The 18,651-nt window shown below is 42.8% G+C and overlaps 1 protein-coding gene across 1 annotated transcript in view; it reads right to left on the minus strand.

The window, feature by feature from the left end:
- LOXHD1 (lipoxygenase homology PLAT domains 1) overlaps positions 1–17,402 on the minus strand; it is a 315,455-nt gene extending 298,053 nt beyond the window's left edge. Inside the window, exons 1-6 of the mRNA XM_065406719.1 lie at positions 17,258–17,402; positions 12,659–12,817; positions 10,706–10,857; positions 9,847–9,996; positions 5,096–5,269; positions 1,643–1,838 (exon numbers count right to left, since the gene is read on the minus strand). Of these exons, the coding sequence (XP_065262791.1) occupies positions 1,643–1,838; positions 5,096–5,269; positions 9,847–9,996; positions 10,706–10,857; positions 12,659–12,817; positions 17,258–17,402 (976 nt within the window). The remainder of the gene's footprint in view (positions 1–1,642; positions 1,839–5,095; positions 5,270–9,846; positions 9,997–10,705; positions 10,858–12,658; positions 12,818–17,257) is intronic.
- Positions 17,403–18,651: the final 1,249 nt, after the last annotated feature.

Here is an 18,651-nt window from a genome sequence, read left to right on the forward strand (position 1 = left end):
ATAAAAGATATTACCTCACCTACCTTGTCTCTCTAATATCCTGTGAGCAACACGGCTACAACTCCATTGCATATATTCATTTTCTTAACAATTGTTTCACTTGCTGCCAGTGGTGGATATGAGTTTGTACAGATCACCCTGGAGATTGTTATGGTTACTATGTGTGGGCATTGGGAGTGTGTGTGCAAATCAAACAGAACAAAACCCTATGAAGTTTATATCGCAGTTTTAACAAACAAAACCACATTAGGGAAGAGAATACTGAATTTATGCCTTAATTCTGTCACCCAGTTGTGAAGGTGGGCCACTCTCTACACATGTGGTCTCATTAAATTGTCCCACTGTGATGCACTGGCTGTGTGTGTGTGTGTGTGTGTGTGTGTGTGTGTGTGTGTGTGTGTGTGTGTGTGTGTGTGTGTGTGTGTGTGTGTGTGTGTGTGTGAGAGAGAGATTGAGATTGTTCTCTAGTGGCTGACCTACAAAAAGGATAAAGGGAGCTGCTTCTCTTGGAAGCTCATGAGTTCGCTCTTAAACTACAGGGTATCACTGCTTGACTTCTGAGCTGACAGACCAGGTTTCTAGTCCCAGCTGCCAATTTGTTCATGTGTTCATTTATATGCAGTACACCTCTACCCCGATAGAACGTGACCTGATAGAACACGAATTCGGATATAACGCGGTAAAGCAGCGGGGAGCCCCGGGCCCTTTAAAGCACCACCTGAGCCCTGCTGCTTTACCGCGTTATATCCGAATTCGTGTGGAGCCCCAGGCCCTTTAAATCACTGTCCGAGCCGGCTGCCAGAGCTCCGGCAGTGATTTAAAGGGCCCGGGGCTCCCCACAGCAGCTGGAGACCCAATATAACGCGGTCTCACCTATAAGGCGGTGAGATTTTTTGGCTCCCGAAGACCGCGTTATATCGGGGTAGAGGTGTAGTTGTTCCTGTTGTCTGCAGATCATGAATTTATTTTACCACAAAACTAGGCAAGTGTCACAAAATTATTATTTTTCAGTTAGTAAATCTCCTACTGCTGTTATGTGTTTTTAAGAAGAAACACTCTAATGGGATCGTGAAGCCAATATTTTCAGTCGGGAACTACATTTATACTATTTAAGTCTGGTTAGCTCCGCGTCCCTTTGTTTTGGCACACAGATTCTACAGCAACCCAGATGGATACGCACAGCCCAGGAATATCACTGTGTCAGTTCACAAGAAAAACGTGCATGAACTGGGCGGCTTTCCTGCCTCTCATTCACAGTCTGGAATTAAATAATAGTGTAGTGACCTATGCTTAGATTCCCAGATACAAGCATGACACTAAAGCAGGCAATAAAAATTCATGATGAGTATACATTTCCTATATATAAGCTGACAGCTGCTGCACAGAGCAACAAATTTCAGTCTAACGTGAAAGGGAACTGCATTATCTGTCTTTACATTTCACATTACAACATGTACCATTAGATACAGATAACCGGTAGTATGTTAATAAGAGGAATGTATCCCCACCTGCTACATGCTTGCATGAAACATTACCACCAAGAAACTGAACATTGCACATTGGGGTGTACACGGGGCGGGCGGGCATTTACCATGAAAGAAATCCTCCTTGCAGCTTGCAGAAAGTGCGGCACTGTGCTTACCTGTGTGGTCAGGTTTTCCATCCACAACAGCCAGTCTGCCTTTGCCAGTGGGCATAAAGGTGCGGCTGAGCTGGCAGTCAGTGTGATACAATGATAGCCACTGTCGACATAGGAAGTGCCAAGTCTTCTCACGGCTTGTATTGGTCACAGTTATCTCCTCCACATACCAGGCTTGCTGCTTCTCTAGACCATCATGCTTAAACAGAAACATGCAAAGCCTTAAAAAGTGAGATTACAGGGATGGGAGGTCTAGTGAAACTTCAATACACACACACTGCATGTGTTACATGTATGCATACATCTACATGCCAGAATGTCCATATACTACCCATGCATACACAGACACACACAAATCTTAACACCTATGGGACATGCCACATTTTCATTTAGATATTGTCCTAACAGACTGGTGGTGACCTGTAAAGGCTTGAAATTTGGCACAAGGTCGGCCTAGAGTCAGGAATGTGTCTTTTGCCATTGTTGTGAAAAACATCCAAATTTGTCCAAGTCGTAAGCCCCTGAAAGTCGCAATTCACATATGAATTTTGTTAAAGGCTGGCAGCACAGGCTATCCTCCATCCTCAAAGAGCTCCTATGGGTTGTTCAGACTTCATATGCACCATCTCCACACAGCGAATGACCATGCTCCACTCAGAGCTACAGGAGCGGAGCAAGACTTTTCCTGAAATTGCTCCTCCCAGCTTCTTCTTCTTCTTCTTCTCCTCATGTCCTTGTCACAAACTAGATGTTTTTCCAGAACTGTGCACAAGTGAAGGCTCTTTCCATTGCTGCAGCGGGATCCTCCTTTGTACAGGTTTCCTCAAAGAGTCGGGAAACGAGCAGATGCTCCATGGTCAGCACCTCAGCACACTCGCATATATTTGTGTCATTAGAATAGCCCCATTTGATCATGTTCGTTTTTGATCTGCCAGTTTGCCTGTGCAGGCGGTTCAAGCATTGCCACTTTGACCAGTCTGTGTCGGCCTCTCTGGGGTTTCAGATCTAGTTCAGTGCATCTGACGGCATGTAGTCTTTCATTCCGTAACCTCAGTCATACCTTGCCTGGGGGCCATAGCAAAAGCGTTTACATTGCAGCCCCTGTCAGATTCTTATGAATCTGCAAATTCTGCTGCACGCCTTGTCACTAACAACTTCAAACAAATATCATGCTCCTCCCAGCAGCTAAAGGCAGCTGTGGCACATTCTCTTTGCTCTCAAGTCTGGTCTTTCCTGTGCTCTCAATGACCCTCCTCCTCTGCATGCTGATGTCTCCTTACCATGGAAGACAAGGAGGAAGTTGAGTGACTTGCTCAAAAGCAGAGTAGTGAGAAGAGAAGAAAGGAGGACAGGGACAGACAAGAACAGAGGCAGACATGATGGTGGACAGGAGCAGAGGTGGGGTCAAGTACAAGGGAGGAGTTGAGGGAGGAGCAGAAGGAGGGCAAGGACAGCTAGGAGGACAGGTGCAGAAGGGTCTATAGCCACTAAAACTCACCTGGAATTAAATCCAGGATTCTTGATTCTCTACATTCCTTCCTTGTCTAGCAAATACTTGTGAAAAAACACTTACAAAATGTGTGTTTCTTCCCCCTCTAGTTGCTGGTCCACACAGAATATAACAACCTTCTACTGCAGGGATCTTTGCACGCAGCCCGCCAAAGCAAGCACCCTGGTGGGCCGGGCCAGTTTGTTTACCTGCCGCGTCCGCAGGTTTGGCTGATCGTGGCTCCCACTGGCCACAGCTCCCACTGGCCGCAGTTCGCCACTCCAGGCCAATGGGGGCTGCAGGAAGCGAACCGCGGCCAGTGGGAGCTGCAATCGGCCGAACCTGCGGACGCAGCAGGTAAACAAACTGGCCCGGTCCACCAGGGTGCTTACCCTGGCGAGCTGCGGGCCAAAGGTTGCCGATCCCTGTTCTACTGCTACTAGTAACTCCATTAGCTCAAGTGACAGTGGTTTGTGCTATGGATCTAAAAGATCCAAACCCTATTAAGGACCCGCGTGGATGTCAATATGATTTCACATGATGAAATGTCTGTTTTGCTGTTTACTTTCTTTAAAGGCTGAGGCATTTTTTTTTTAAATTAGTTACACTGGATGTTGTTAATGGCTGCCATCAAGCAGAACTTGGATCTACAGACTATCAAAGACCTTACTAAAGCTGATGGGTGTGCTACCTACCATTCTTTTAGACTAAATGGAAGAAATGAGATAGCCTGAGACAACAGAAACAACTAGGCAAAGCAATCGGCCACATGGTAAAGACTGAGCAGAGTGAAGCCATGTGATCTGAGGGGTTTCCCTGAGATGGTTGAAAATGCTGGAGCAAGAGGTTTGACTGGTGCAGCTTTGAGTGAGTCTGTGTGAGTGAAAGGCAGAGAAGCCAGTAGACAGACCATAACATTCTTTAAAGAATGTTTTATGTAATAAAACCAACACCTCATAGAGCTCTTATTTCTATATGTATTACCCAGTTTCACTGTGGTTCCAACAGAAAGAAAGCTGTATAACAAAGAGCAACAAAATCAACTTCTTAAATTTTAAAAAGAAAAAATGGGACTGGTCATTTGTAGGAGTAAGACTCTACAGAAACACTAGCTACACAAAAAGTCAATGGTCAGCAATCTTCATGTATCAGGAAGAAAGCTTCCCTCCCTCATGATATTAGCTCCAAGAGATTTGAGGGGGTATTTACTGGTATTTATCAGAGATAGGATTCAGGACTCTGGGACATTGGAGCTACTCTGTGATGAGAATTTTTATGTTCCTTTCTTTTCCTTTTTTAGTATTCTCCCTCTCAAACCCTTCTCCAGACTCAACCCCATGTCGTCAATTCAAGCTGTCAAAGAAAAAAATAATAATTGTTGAATTATTTCTAGGCCTTAATCCAAAACACAAAACTAGATCTGAACACCTCAAAATGTTGGTGGGGGGGAGGGGTGTAGATCTGAATTCAATTCTCAATGTCCTAACTAGCTCCTATTGGTTGACCCAAAAAACCCCTGGGAGATTTTTTCGTTTTGTTTTCCTTCTCTTGCTGGAGGGGAAGAACTTCTTAAAAATTGGGTCAGAATTTCGCAACTTGTCTCTATCACAAGGTTTTTCTCACTGCTATACCTTGTCTCCTAATTGGGAAGATTGATTTGCTGTTCCCATGCATGGACTTCTTCTTAAATCTATAGCCTCAAAAGTTAATATTATCGCACACTCAGACAGCTTTTATTATCTTTATCATGCTTTTGCATAGCATGGGTAGAAGCTGGGAGTCACACCTTATTTTTCCTTCAACTCACCTCTGGTCTATCGAGCTGTGATTGCATTTCCCTTTTTAGTTAATTATGTGAGCCTCAATTTAAAATATTGTAAACAAGTGACCCATTCAGATCTATAAAATTATATATATTTCCCCCTCTAAGCAAATTATACTAATTTCAAGTCACAAAAAATGTTTACCTCCAGGGTGATGTTTTGGATTTCTCCAATTTCTGGACCATGAATTTTAAAGGTATTAATTGACCCTTTGGAGACTTTAAACACAGCTGTTTGTTGAGATACATTAGATCCAGTTTTCTTATATAAACGTGTCTTGCTGAGTTTTCCTTTAGAGCCCTTCATCTTAAGAAATACCTAAGAAATATATAATAAATATCCCTGTATTAATAACTCAGCTACCTTAAAAACATTTAAGATTTCATTGTCTAGGAAGATATGGTAAGCAGGTAAATGATTCACTTTTGTAAGACCCTGATTTGGATCTCACTTATACTGGTTTCACAGCAGTGTAACTGTAGATTTGATTGGGGTTGTTATGGATTTACATTAGTGTATGTGAGATTAGAATCTGGCCCTAAATCTCTCAAATAAATGCATTCTAACACCAGGTCTGGAGTCAATAGTAGTTTAGCCACTGACTTCAAATGGAGCAGAATATAAACAGTTTGCACATATTATAAAGGGAATTAAGTCACAACATTTCAACTTGTATCATGAAATCACCCACTTCCCCGCAACACAAGTCTGGCCTATTTGGATCAGTCAGTCCCTTTGTGTTTACTTTTACTCTTACATTACATGTCAACTAGATCTTATTTCTGTAGCTATGAAAATAGGCAACCATTGTCCAGGCTTCTGGGCACATCAGAATATATATTTTTAATTGATTCATTTAAGAACATGTTGCTGAACTTTCAAAAGAAACAAGAAAAAAAACCTGTATTTGACCCAAGGCCAACCATGGAAAATTCCAGCCTAGAATGAATTTGTTTGAGAAAGTTATGAATAACTGAAAAGCAGATGAAAGGGAAGGGGAAGAATGGAAGCTTCAGACTATAAATAGTCACAGCTGCTCCTACTATAAAACCATCAAAAGGGACTGGTACCCATATCCTAGCAAGAACATTGCTGTTATAAACTTCGTTCCAGTATGTTAAATATTGTCAAGTCAACTGTTTGTTTAAAATTGTCTCCTACATTCTAATTAACTGAAAGCTAAAAATGTGGTTAAAATGTTGCTATTAAATCTAATTATAAAGGTACCTTTTTAATAAATAATAATAATAGTACAATTTAAAGCAGGAAACTTAGGGCAGGTCTACACTTAAGACTCTGCAGCAGCATGCAGCTATGCCAATATACCACTTCAGTGAAGACACTACCTACACCAACAGGAAGGCTTCTCCTATCAGCGTAGATACTCCATCTTCCTGAGAGACAGTAGCTATGTTGACAGGAAAATTCTCCTGTCAACCTAGCGTAGTCTACACCAGGGGTTAGGTCAGTTTAACGACGTCGATCAAGGGTGGTGATTTTTCACATCACTGAGCAACGTAGTCACACCAACCTAATTTTCTAGTGTAGACCTGGCCTAAGTCACAACTCATCGCTACTTCCCAGTCTGCCACTGACTCATCGACTGACCTTGGGCAAGTCCCTGCACATCTATGTCTCGGTTTACCCATTTGTAAAATTGAGATAATAATACATCCCTCGCTCACAGGGTGTTGTGGCTTCACTAGTTTAGGTCTGTAAAGCTCTTTGAAAGGCTCAAGTGGAAGGTGTTATGTAACTGCAAAGCACTAGGAATTTTTTATATCTTTTTAAAAAACTGTTAAAATCAGCCATTGCCTCTTAGTCTCCAAATCAACAGTTATTCAGCTAGAAAACAAGAGACATTCTACTAAGGGTCTGATCATGTAAACAGCAGTAGCAGTGTATCCACTTAACTCTGGTAACGGAAGTAGTGCCACTATAGCCAATGCGAATCCTCACATGACCAGAGTTAAACCAGTGGTTAAGTGTTTGCAGGATTATAGCCTAAGATTAAACTAATTTCTGCTTTCAGTCCTCACACACGTGTCTTTTTCTGCTTCAGGAAAAAATATTTCAGAAACTGTATTGACTATGTTACCCTGGTGTAATCACAATCATCCAGTCAATTATATAATTTAAATGCATAAGAGTGCCAAGAATATCAAAGACTTCTATTCTGAAGTCTAAAAATATCATTCTGAGGCAGGGAGAGAGGAAAAATAACAGGAAAGATAGTAGTGAGAAAAATGTTAAAGATCTCTATGACACGTTCATTAAGATTAAAGGAGTTATTAAGAGTTAAATATACACTTTATTAGTAAAAACATATTATGAGCAGTGATAAATGTGCAACAGATTAAAGACCTGGATTTCAAAATGTGCACACACAATCACACGTTAAAAATGTGTGCTTAATTTGAAGATGTAATTACTACCACCATGCATGCAAATCAACTAGCAGGGTTATGCTGACCTAAGCTGACAGAAGAACTCCTCCCTGAGAGGCAGTAGCTAGGTTGATGAAAGAGGTCTACGCTTCCATTGACTTAGCACTGTTTACACAGGGACTTAAGTTGACTTAAATACATGGCCCAGGAGTATGGATTTTTCACACCCTCGAGTGATGTAGCTATACTGACCTAAATTTCTAGTGTAGACCAAGCCTAAGTACCCAAGTTTCTTTTGCAAGTCAGATTTGGGCACTTTGGCAAATTTTACCTTTAGTGCACCCAAACAGTCACTGAGATCCAATTTGATATTGTAAGTGCAAAAACGCATGTGCAACTTACACATGCTTCCATATACATTTTTTCATGTTCAATATACAAGTAATATGCTCGTGTACTTTTCAAAATTAGACCCTTGATTTAATTTTTAATCTTTTAAGACTATAGCAGGGTTCTCAGGTGGGGTCAGTGAGAAGCAGACACATTCTTTTAGCCAAGGAATGCTGGTATGAACTCAACTCATGCCTGTGTGATCCAGAGAGTGAACACAAGACACTCTTTTACTCTCATCCCGTTAAAGGATTTTAAATTCGATGTAATTTTCCACAGTAAACAAAACATAGCCTAATAAATCCCACTCTTAAAATTACTGTTGTAGGAGAGGAGAGGCAGTTTTCTCTTTAAGACACAGGCCCAACATCTAGTCTTCCTGTGTGACCCCAGGGAAGTCTCTAAGCACTAATTTTTAAAAATCTTGGTCTAAAAGTTAGGCTCCCAAATCAATATTTAGACACCTAAATAAGTGGCCTGATTTTCATAAGGGATAGGGACCGATCAACTCCCATTGATCTTTAGTGGATTTGTGGGTGCTCAGTGCCTCTGGGGGGAAAAAATCAAGCCCTTAAACCTCTCTCTGCCCCCAGCCATCCCTTCTCCCCCCCCAAAAAAGTATAAACTGGATATATTAATAACTAAGGCTAAGATTAATTACTTAAAGAAAAATTCATGGAAGCTGTGACCTGTCTGTGACTTTTACTAAAAATATCTGTGACAAAATGGGGATCTGCAGGTCCCCACACCACCTGCAGTGGGGCAGCTTCACCGTGGCTAGGAGCTCCGGGGGCCCCCACTGTAGGTTGGGTGTCAGAGTTCCAGGGTCCCCCACCGCCCACAGCTGGGAGCTGCGGCTGAAGTCATGGAGGTCACCGGATGTCACAGATTCTGTGACCTTTGTGACTAAATTGTAGCCTTATCAATAACTACCTCACAGGTGTGTTGTAAGGCTAAGTTCATGAATGTTGTAAAGCTGTTTGAGATCACTGAACAGAAAGGCAACATAGAAGTGCTAGACTACTCAATTAACGGGGCTCATTTAGGTTGTGGTAGCTCTCTGCACTGCCAATGAGCAAGCCATTAAGCTCAGCATGAAGGAAATCCATCTGTCAATTAGCAGAGAGCTCGTTAGTTGCTCAAAGCTAATGAGCTGATAAGTTCTGAGGGGAATCTTGTCCAGTCTTCTTATGCAGAGTTTATGTCTGTTATACTGGGCTTAAAAAGCGGTAATAAGGAATCTTTAGGAACCCAACTGACTCAGGAATAACAGGAGTACTTGTGGCACCTTAGAGACTAACAAATTTATTAGAGCATAAGCTTTCGTGGGCTACAACCCACTTCTTCGGATGCATATCCGAAGAAGTGGGTTGTAGCCCACGAAAGCTTATGCTCTAATAAATTTGTTAGTCTCTAAGGTGCCACAAGTACTCCTGTTATTTTTGAGGATACAGACTAACACGGCTGCTACTCTGAAAACTGACTCAGGCTTATTTTATATAAGTTACAGATGGATAACTGGGATCCTTTCATCAAATATCTGGTCTCCTTCACAGCAAACAGAACCTGTAATCCTCTTGCCTTTACACTGTGATTATGGTTATTTAAGAAATCATACAGTTGAAAATGATAAACACTGATTAATGGGTCCCCCAGCCAGAGTGACAGAACTAATATTGACAGGTTTCAGAGTAGTGTATATATATCTCCTCAATATATGGTTCACTCTATATGCATCCGAAGAAGTGGGTTGTAGCCCACGAAAGCTTATGCTCTAATAAATTTGTTAGTCTCTAAGGTGCCACAAGTACTCCTGTTATTTTTGTAGAACTAATATTGGTTCAGATTAGTGGGTATCAGAAACCCTTGTTTTAATGGCTTCTGAAAGACCCACTTTAGAAACACGTATGACTTACTACCACATTAGTATTAAATAGCACGTACAGAAAATGACAATTTGTATTTTGAAACCCACCAGTAATTGATTTTTAAATGGCTGAAGTTTTATAGCAGATGTAAATCAAATTTATGTTTGAGGATTATTTTTCCAGTATTGCTAAATATAAAGAGAAAAGATCCTATCCGTTTTGGAGGCTTTGACATTTAAAATGTTCTTACCCTAGCATCAGTTCCCGAACCTCTCTTATCTCCAGTCTTCACAGTGACTTTGTATAACACTTTGCTGTGCATTGCAGAACTGGATCTGGTACCAGCACTCTTGTACCTGTATTGGGGTGCACTTTGGTGACATCCCTTCACGTGATCAGACTTAAGAAGTTTAAAAACAGAGAAGAAAAATTATTGCTGAGAAACCTTATAGGGTTTTTTTTGTATAGAGTTTTGTTTTTTGTTTTGTTGTTGTTGTTTTTGGTTGTTGGGGAAAGGGGAATTTGTTTAGTGTATAGAAGTAAAGCAAGTGGGGTTTGCGCTGTTTTTTCAAACATTTAGAATCCTTGGCATAAATATAATTCCTACTCTCTCTAAATTGTCTAATAAATAATGTGATACACTACTTTGAAAGTACAAATTCTAATGTTAAATAGGATGATATAGCCCTATTATTATTTATTTTACAAAACCAGCTGAGAGAGAATGGTACTGAAGTCGAAATGGGATGTATGACATACTGACTACTTGTGACTATTAAAGATTTCACAGCACATTTTTGCAACAGCGTGTTATTCTGTGTCTTGATCAAATTCCAGTTTGCTTAAAGTCCTCCTAAAGCTTGGACACTGCATTATTTTACTATGTATCTTCCAGAGTTGTGCAATGTTATTGCCTGCATTAAACATTTCACCCCAGAAGTGGCTGCATTTCAGCAAGGCATGAAGTGAATGTTACATTTGTATATATTATATACACACATGGCTGTTAAGAGCTTTGGAATTCTTCAGGATGAAGGGTTAGATAAATACATAATATTATTCCTTCTAATGTGCAATAGACAAATAAACTGAAATAAAACAGTACGTACAACTGGAAGACACCTGGTAGTCCCCCGCAGTCCAAACTTCCTGGCATAGTAGTCAAACAAGTGGGGATCATTCATTGAACTATACTGTGGCAACACATCAACACAACCATTTCTATACCTATGACCACTCAAGCCAGCACTTAAGGTTCGAGCTACAAAAACAGAATAAATAAAAGGCATTTTATAGCAAGTATATAAGACCATGTCTTCATGTTATTATATAGGTTACAAGTTTAGGATAATATAGCAGCATCTTTACATTTGATGACATTTTTGTATCTGGATTACATAATGATAGTATATGGGATTTTTTTAAAGGATTACAGAGAACAAATCCCACAGAGCTTCCTTAATCTCTCTTCTACTATTTTTTTCAATTATTGGTATTATTACTGCATCTAGAAAATGGCTAGGTAATGGAAATTAAGAAATATTGAAGAGTAATTGTAGTGATCAGGAATTATCACACCGTATTTTGTCTTTCTAGCTATAATATCCTCTTTCTTGTAGAAGAAATTGGATTCTGTAGGTACAGCATTTGATGACAATAGAAACAAGTTTAAAAGGTCTAAAAAGGTAAAAAAGTCTTCCAGAGACAATGTGGTTGAAGTAATAGCTTTTACTAGACCAACTTCTGTTGGTGAGACAAGATTTCCAGCCACACACAGCTCTTCCTCAGCTGAAGAACTCCATGTGGCTCGAAAGTTTGTCTCTCTCTTACCAACAGAAGTTTGTCCAATAAAAGATATTACCTCACCTGCCTTGTCTCTCCGGTATCTTGGTACTGACATGGCTACAACAACACTGCGTACAAAAATTCTTCCAGACATTTAACGTGAGAATGAATATGTTCACTTTTCCTCAGAAATTAATTCTTCTTCTCATGATAAAGATGAAGCTTCCTATTCATAGAACTAATTAATTTTGGATGCCAAAGCTCAATAGCAATCTCAATGAAAATGTGCACTACCCATGATCAAAATAGCATAAATCACACATGATGAAATATATACGAACTGCAAAGGGCCTGGTTCCCCAATGGGAACTGAATGTATTTAGCACTTCTCAAGACTGAACCCTAACCATATACATGATAAAGACTTTAAAGATGTTTGATAAATGTTTTAAAAAGCAAAAATCATAGAAATCAAAAGTAATAGCAAAGTCAGGGGAGTATATATGTACATGTCTCAGTCAGCCTGCTTTTTGCAACAACAGCTCAGAACTAGCTAACAACATGTTTGAGAATTCATTGCTAAAGGAATTTCTAAATAATGCAAAAGGATTAACTGGTAAACTGGCTTTACAGTCTGGAGTGAATAGTAGTTTTTGATCTACTTCAGAAGTTCTCAGCTTATAGGCAGGGATCCACCTTCCTACCGCTACTCACAGTGGACCACAATCATTTGCATAAGGCTTCTATGGTATTAAAGTGATAGGCACAGTACAAAAACCTGGGTAGAATAAAGTAAGTGCAGCTCATGAACCACCTCCTGTTGGAAGTCTCTAGTCTTCTAAGGACTTGCTCCATTATCATTGCACCATTTTCCATAGTAACTCCACAAAAATGCCATGAAAATATGACACACAGGATTCTGGGGCACACTGAAGGCAAAGCAATTGCAACTGACTGAAAGTGTGCATAGTATTAAAACGTCTGAGAACCCATGACCTACTGTACTGCTTCAGAAAGGTGGCCATTTAGTACAAAATCTTCTGAAATCCTTCTGTACACATTTCTCTTAGTCAGGTACATGTCACAGACAGTGATGTCAGCGAGATTTATTATATTTAATAACAGGCACATTGAAACCCACAGTCAAAATCTGCTCCTTTTACAAAGATTTTCAGTAGATTTAATTCTTAACACCTCATTCAAATTATCCCAGCCAGGGAATCACCAGATCATTACATGTTCTTACTGTGTCAACTGAAACAGAAATATTTACTTACCTGCAAAAGGTGCTTTTCTGCTCAGCACAGATTCAACAGGCCTGTGATTCAAGGTTACCCTATATCTCCGGAGAGACTTAGTCCAAGCATCTGATTTGTTGCGTGGGTCATTCCAAATAGGTTTGTCCCGCAGAGGTGAAACATCTCGGAACTGGAATCCTAATCAGAATCAAATAATCACTAGTAATGTTATGTCACAACTTCTAAAAGTGACAGATGACAAAGAGTTTATAATCGAAAAAACATTGTGGGCTTTGTGAAAGAGGTGAGTCTGTCAGCGAGACGTGTATGTAGAGAGGGTATGCCTTGATGAGCTAGGACTGGAGGGTATTGTGTATGTAACGCACACGTCAGTGTGGGTTACATGTCCCCCTCTGTGCCCAATCCACATCAGATGTGAGTCTGACAGAGCCCCCCAGCTACAGGTCCCAGCTCTTCAGCTAAAGCTGTCAAGACTCGCATGTTCAGCTCCGAGGGTTCCCCAGTTCAGTCCCTGATATACTAGCTGCAATCTTGGCCAACACAAATTGGGCCGTGTGTAACCAGCCTTATGCAGTGTGGCTCTCTCTTCCCCTGTAGTGACCGGTGCATGACAGCCTTTATGCTAACAGACCTAGGCCTTTTAGCACAGGCAGTAGAAGCTCAGGTTTTTAGATTCAGAGGTCCCAGGTGTTGTTAAGTGCTGAAGGCTGGAAAGTCACTGCCTCGGTAATACTGGTCAGGCTGCTCAGTGCTTCTATTCCGTGGACTAGCTGATCATGCTAATTCAGCAGACCTCGATGTTACTCATAAAGAACTATCAGAGTCACGGTTCAGTGACAAAGGCACTCGGCCCGGTTCATTGCCCTCAAGGCACAGTCCTCGCATCCTGGCTCCGTGGTTACAGGTACAATGAACACGAGTGCCCAGTGGCAAGGAGTGTCTCAGTCAGCAGCAGGAGTCTCTGCTAGGCTACACAAAGGATTGAGGCGAGGTACCCTGACATTTGTAGACTGAGACAAACAACGGGGATACACAATTTACGTACCACCTTACGTGTTTCAAGACATCTGTTTGTTACCTCCCTTGTTCCTGATATCTTCGACAAAACATCCCTATTAGTTGTTCTGTCAAACCATCTTATCTTGTACTAGATTGGGGTGTATCTGTACAAACTTTCTGAAATATACTTAACTACCCTTATAGTTATGTAAGCAGAATCTGAATGAGCTCTCCCCTGACATCTAGTGGTGAGCTGTGGAAAAGGACTTCAGGAGCTGATCTTGTTTGCATGGGCACACCCACCCTGCCTAGCTGCTCAGCATGATGGGATTGCTTGCCCAAATTATCACTTTTGGCTGGTGTGGAATCCCCAGTCTCCTTGTTATTGGGGCAGGAGTAATAAATGGTTGTTATCCTTGTTGTGTGAATCAAGGGCAGCAGAACTGTGCTTGGCATTTCCCGATTGAGGGACTCACCCTCAACTAAACGGCACTCGGTAGGCAGGGGACATGGGTTCCAAAGCCCAGTGAGTTGAGAGAGGGTGGTGACAAGTACTTTTACCTGGTGGTGTGAGCGGTGCCTAAAGTTCTAGATGCAATTTGACCCTTCTGCTCTCCACGGTGTAATAAAAGAGCTAATTTAGATTCAATTGAGAGTCCTGTTACATGCTGCAGAGCTGAAATCTCTGAAACCTAGGTGTAAGTTTTAGATCTGCTTTGGGACAGTGTGTCTGATGCAAGAGACTGCCCACTGTGCAGCAGCAGGGAGGCTCCCCCACTAACAGCTGAAATCACTCAGAACTGAAATCACTGACAGCTGTGTTAAGTGGGGGGCCCTGAAGACATCTTGGCATGGCCAGCAGGGTGGTGGGTAGAGAGTGCCAGAGCAGAGCCCCACAGAGAGGGGCAGCAAGTGAGTGCCTGAGCAGCAGAGCGAGTAAGATGCCTCCTTACCCCGTCCCCTGCATCCACCCAAGGTGGGAGGTGAACTCTGCAGATGCACCTCTGAACTCTGGGTCTGCACTGACCAAGGACAGCAACTGTGAGTGGAGTGCAGAGAAGGGACGGGCATGTTAAAGGAACTTTTGGGTTGCTGGACTTGAGAACCTCAGGGGGAAAGGACACTGCCCAACTTACTTGGTGGTGGGTCTTTTGCTTGGGGTTTATGTTTATAAAACCTGTTTGCAGTGTTTCCCCAAATCAATGCCACATTATTTCCCTCCTTTTATTAAAAGTTTTTTTACCACACTCAGACTCTGTGCCTGCAAGAGAGGAATTATTGCCTCTTAGAGGCACCCAGGGGTCGGTGTATAATTGTCCCAGGTCACTGGGTGGGGGCTTGAGCTGGTTTTGTGTTGTATTGTTGAAAAGGAACCCCTAGATACTGAACCCGGCCCTTGTTGCTGCTGGCTCTGACAGGCAGAAGGGTTACAGTTAGAAAATGCTTCCTAATATCTAACAAAAATCTCTCTTGCTGCCGATTAAATTGGTTACTTCTTGTCCTACTTTCCATGGACACGGAGAACAACTAATGACTGTCCTCTTTATAACAACCTTTAACATATTTGAAGTCTGTTATCAGGTCCGTCCATCCCCCCCCCTGCCACCCCAGTCTTCTTTTCTCAAGATTAAACATGCCCAGTTTTTTTTAACCTTTCCTCATAGGTCTGGTTTCCTAAACCTTTTATCACTCCTCATGAATAAGTCTCATTGCAGCACAATCACCCTTCCTCCACATAATGACAACACAACAGACCTCCCAGTATCACTACAGCACCTAGCCAGGCTCACCACCAATTACTTCCTTGTGGTACATTTCAACTTTAAAAACCTAGTAAACTTAATTATATTTTGGGCTTGACCCTACCCTCAGCAATGCAGGCGAGCATAAGTGCCTACTTAGTTCAAACTGCAAATTTTTTACTGTTAAATAGGCTTGTTATTTTCATCCTTGACTACTTTAGGAAAAAGGCTTGAGCATCAAGGAAGGGGAATGGGAGTCAGGACTCCTGGGCAACATTCCCTCTAAATTGTCTTTGTAGTGAGCGGGATACAAACTCCAATAGGCGGTACATTTTTGTCCTCAGGCAAGCTTACAGGTTTATTTTTTTCAGACTTCTTACACTGATCTAACTATATATATATGCACTCAGAAGGAAAGTATTTATACGACAGCACACAAACTATAAAGATGACCAAACTAAAATGAAATTCTTAATTTATCGTCTTTTAGTTTAAAGGTCCTCTTGTTCTTGTATTATTGAAAAAGATAAATAGGAGCACCCACTATATGGATGTATACTCTTCATTATTTTGCATACCACTATTATATCTCCTCCAACTCCTCTCCTCTCTCAACTAAACAGATCCAATCTTTTCATGTCACCTCATACAGAAGTCTCTCCACTCTTCCAGACATTTTCCATCACCTATTTCTAAACTCCTACTTCGGTTATATCTTTTTTGAGCCAGAACTGAACACAGTATTCCAAGCAAGGGCACACCACTGATTTATATGACAGCATTATAGATACAGTAAGATTAAGGCAAAATAAAATGACCATTCATCTCAATAGAAACTTGCAAGTGGCAGAGAAACAGATCTCATGATGAGACCTTAACAGAAACACTGGTTTATATAGTTGCAAATTTCCCAAAAGAATTAAAGCATAATCTCATAATAAGGAAACAGCAAGACATAAGAGAGAATTGCTAGGACTAGTGATGATCAGACTCACACCTCCCTGTATTATTTATTAATTGTCTGTCTCCAGGCTCGGTGGGGGAGACTCACAGGGGTTCACAGACCTACAGTGCAGTTGTGGGGGTGCGCAACCCCTTAAGCAGCAACAAGGGTGAGCCAGGTAGCGAAGGCTGTGTGCCTGCTATAGCTACTCTACAGACCAAGGCCTCTTTCCCCACAGCTGGGGCCACAGCCCTCCCTTCTTGCCAGGTCATTAAATGCACAGGAGCACCTCCCTTTCCCCCTGTGATCTCCAACACCCACCCCTACCAGGAACCCCTGCCTTCCCCACTCTGCTCCTTACTCAGGTCTGACATGTGCGGTAGACACAAGATTGCTGCATGGCCGCACATACAGACAGTTTACAGGGAACGTTGCTCCTGAGTACCCTTTCCAGCTCTGCCACTAATATATTGTGTGCCCTTGGGAAAGTCACATAAGGCCTGATTTTCAAAATGTGCACATAGGGGTGTGCAATTGTACACAAACACCAGGACTACATACATAGATCAAGTATTTTTACATCCTTAAATGGCCATGTATGCATCTAACTGTCATCTACACCTGCACAATCACAATTCGTGGTAAATGAATGCACTACTCAGTGTCCATTAAAAAGAGTTAGCGGTAGTTCTACTTTATTTTTAACCTACATGTTATGATGTTTCGATTACGGAAGGATGCTTACAATATAAGGGATCTGCTTTTCTTGTTGTTGTATGTGTACACTTCAGAAGTTTCAAATGTGCACTGATGGAAGAACACAACTTTAAGACTTTACCAGTTGCAAACTGTGTTTCCCCAGCCACAGAATAAACCAGAGATGCAATGAGAGGATGTAGCAGTTACCGGATCGATTCCATCACACACCCTTACCTGTGGATGGTTGTATCCGTGGTGCAGTATGGCTGGGATAGGGGTCTCTGGGTCTCATGTTCTCAAAGGCACACTGTGCAGTCTGGGGATGCAGAATCCCTGTCACTGAAGGAGAGGAGTTATAATACTGCATTTGGGTTGGCATTTTCAGTCAGTGTCCAGTTGATCACAGGTGACAAATCTTGACTGGGGCTGGGTCTTATTAAATTCCTGAAGGTTCAGTACCTCTCCTGCATTAGTGAAATGGCAAGAACAACATTCAAACCAAGTATTCACAAAGATATTTGTTTTGAAGGTATTTGTAAAACAGAGGTGGGCAAACTGCGGCCCACGGGCCACATCTGGCTCACAGGACCCTCCTGCCTGGCCCTTGAGCTCCCAGCCGGGAAGGCTAGCCCCCGACCCCTCCCCTGCTGTCCTCCCTCCCCTGTAGCCTCAGCTCAGCGCTCTGAGTGGCGGGGCTGCAAGCTCCTGCCGGGCAGCACAGCGGCATGGCTGGCTCCGGCTGGGCGGCGCAGTAAGGGGGCGAGGAGCGGGGGAGTTGGATAAGGGGCATGGAGTCCCAGGGGGCACTCAGGGGACAGGGGGTGGTTGGATGGGGCGGAGAACAGGGGGGTTGGATGGGTGTGGGAGTCCCGGGGGGCCTGTCAGGGGCGGGGGTGTGGATAGGGGTCGGGGCAGTCAGGGGACAGGGAGCGGGGTGGTTGGATAGGGGGTGGAGTTCCAGGGGGCAGTTAGGGGTGGGGGGTCCCGGGACGGGGAGGCCAGGGGACAAGAAGCAGGGGGGTTGGATGGGTCGGTGGTTCTGAGGGGGGCAGTCAGGGGATGGATAGGGAGCAGGGGCCAGGCTGTTTGGGGAGGCACAGCCTTCCCTACCTGGCCCTCCATACAGTTTCGGAACCCCCATGTGGCCCTCAGGCCAAAAGGTTTGCCCACTCCCGCTGTAAAAGAAAAACAATATACAGGCATCAAGGCAAGGAGTTGTAGATGCACCCCACACCATTCAGGGGCACGTGTTGTGTGTGTTGCAGACACATCTAGCACCACATTTTGGGCGGAAAGGGTTTAGACACACCTAGCACCATGATGGCAGAAGGGAGCATTGCCCAAACCGGGCACCATTATTTGGAGGCAGGGAGTTGCAGAAGTACACATTACACCGTGTGGGGTGTTACAGACACAGATGGCACCATTACTGGGAGGAGGTGATGCAACCTGGCACCATTACTGGGGTGGGCGAAGGGATGCAGACACACTTGGTACCTTTATGGGGAGGGGTGGGGGAGAGGGGTAAAGACACACCTGCTGGGGACGCAGAAGGAGGAGTGCAGATAGACCTATCTGGGGGGGACCTACCTGTCTTGAGGGGGATGGTGATGGGGTGCAGACAGCAC

This window comes from Emys orbicularis, chromosome 6 (assembly GCF_028017835.1).
Source record: "Emys orbicularis isolate rEmyOrb1 chromosome 6, rEmyOrb1.hap1, whole genome shotgun sequence".
NCBI classification, from domain to species: Eukaryota; Metazoa; Chordata; order Testudines; family Emydidae; genus Emys; species Emys orbicularis.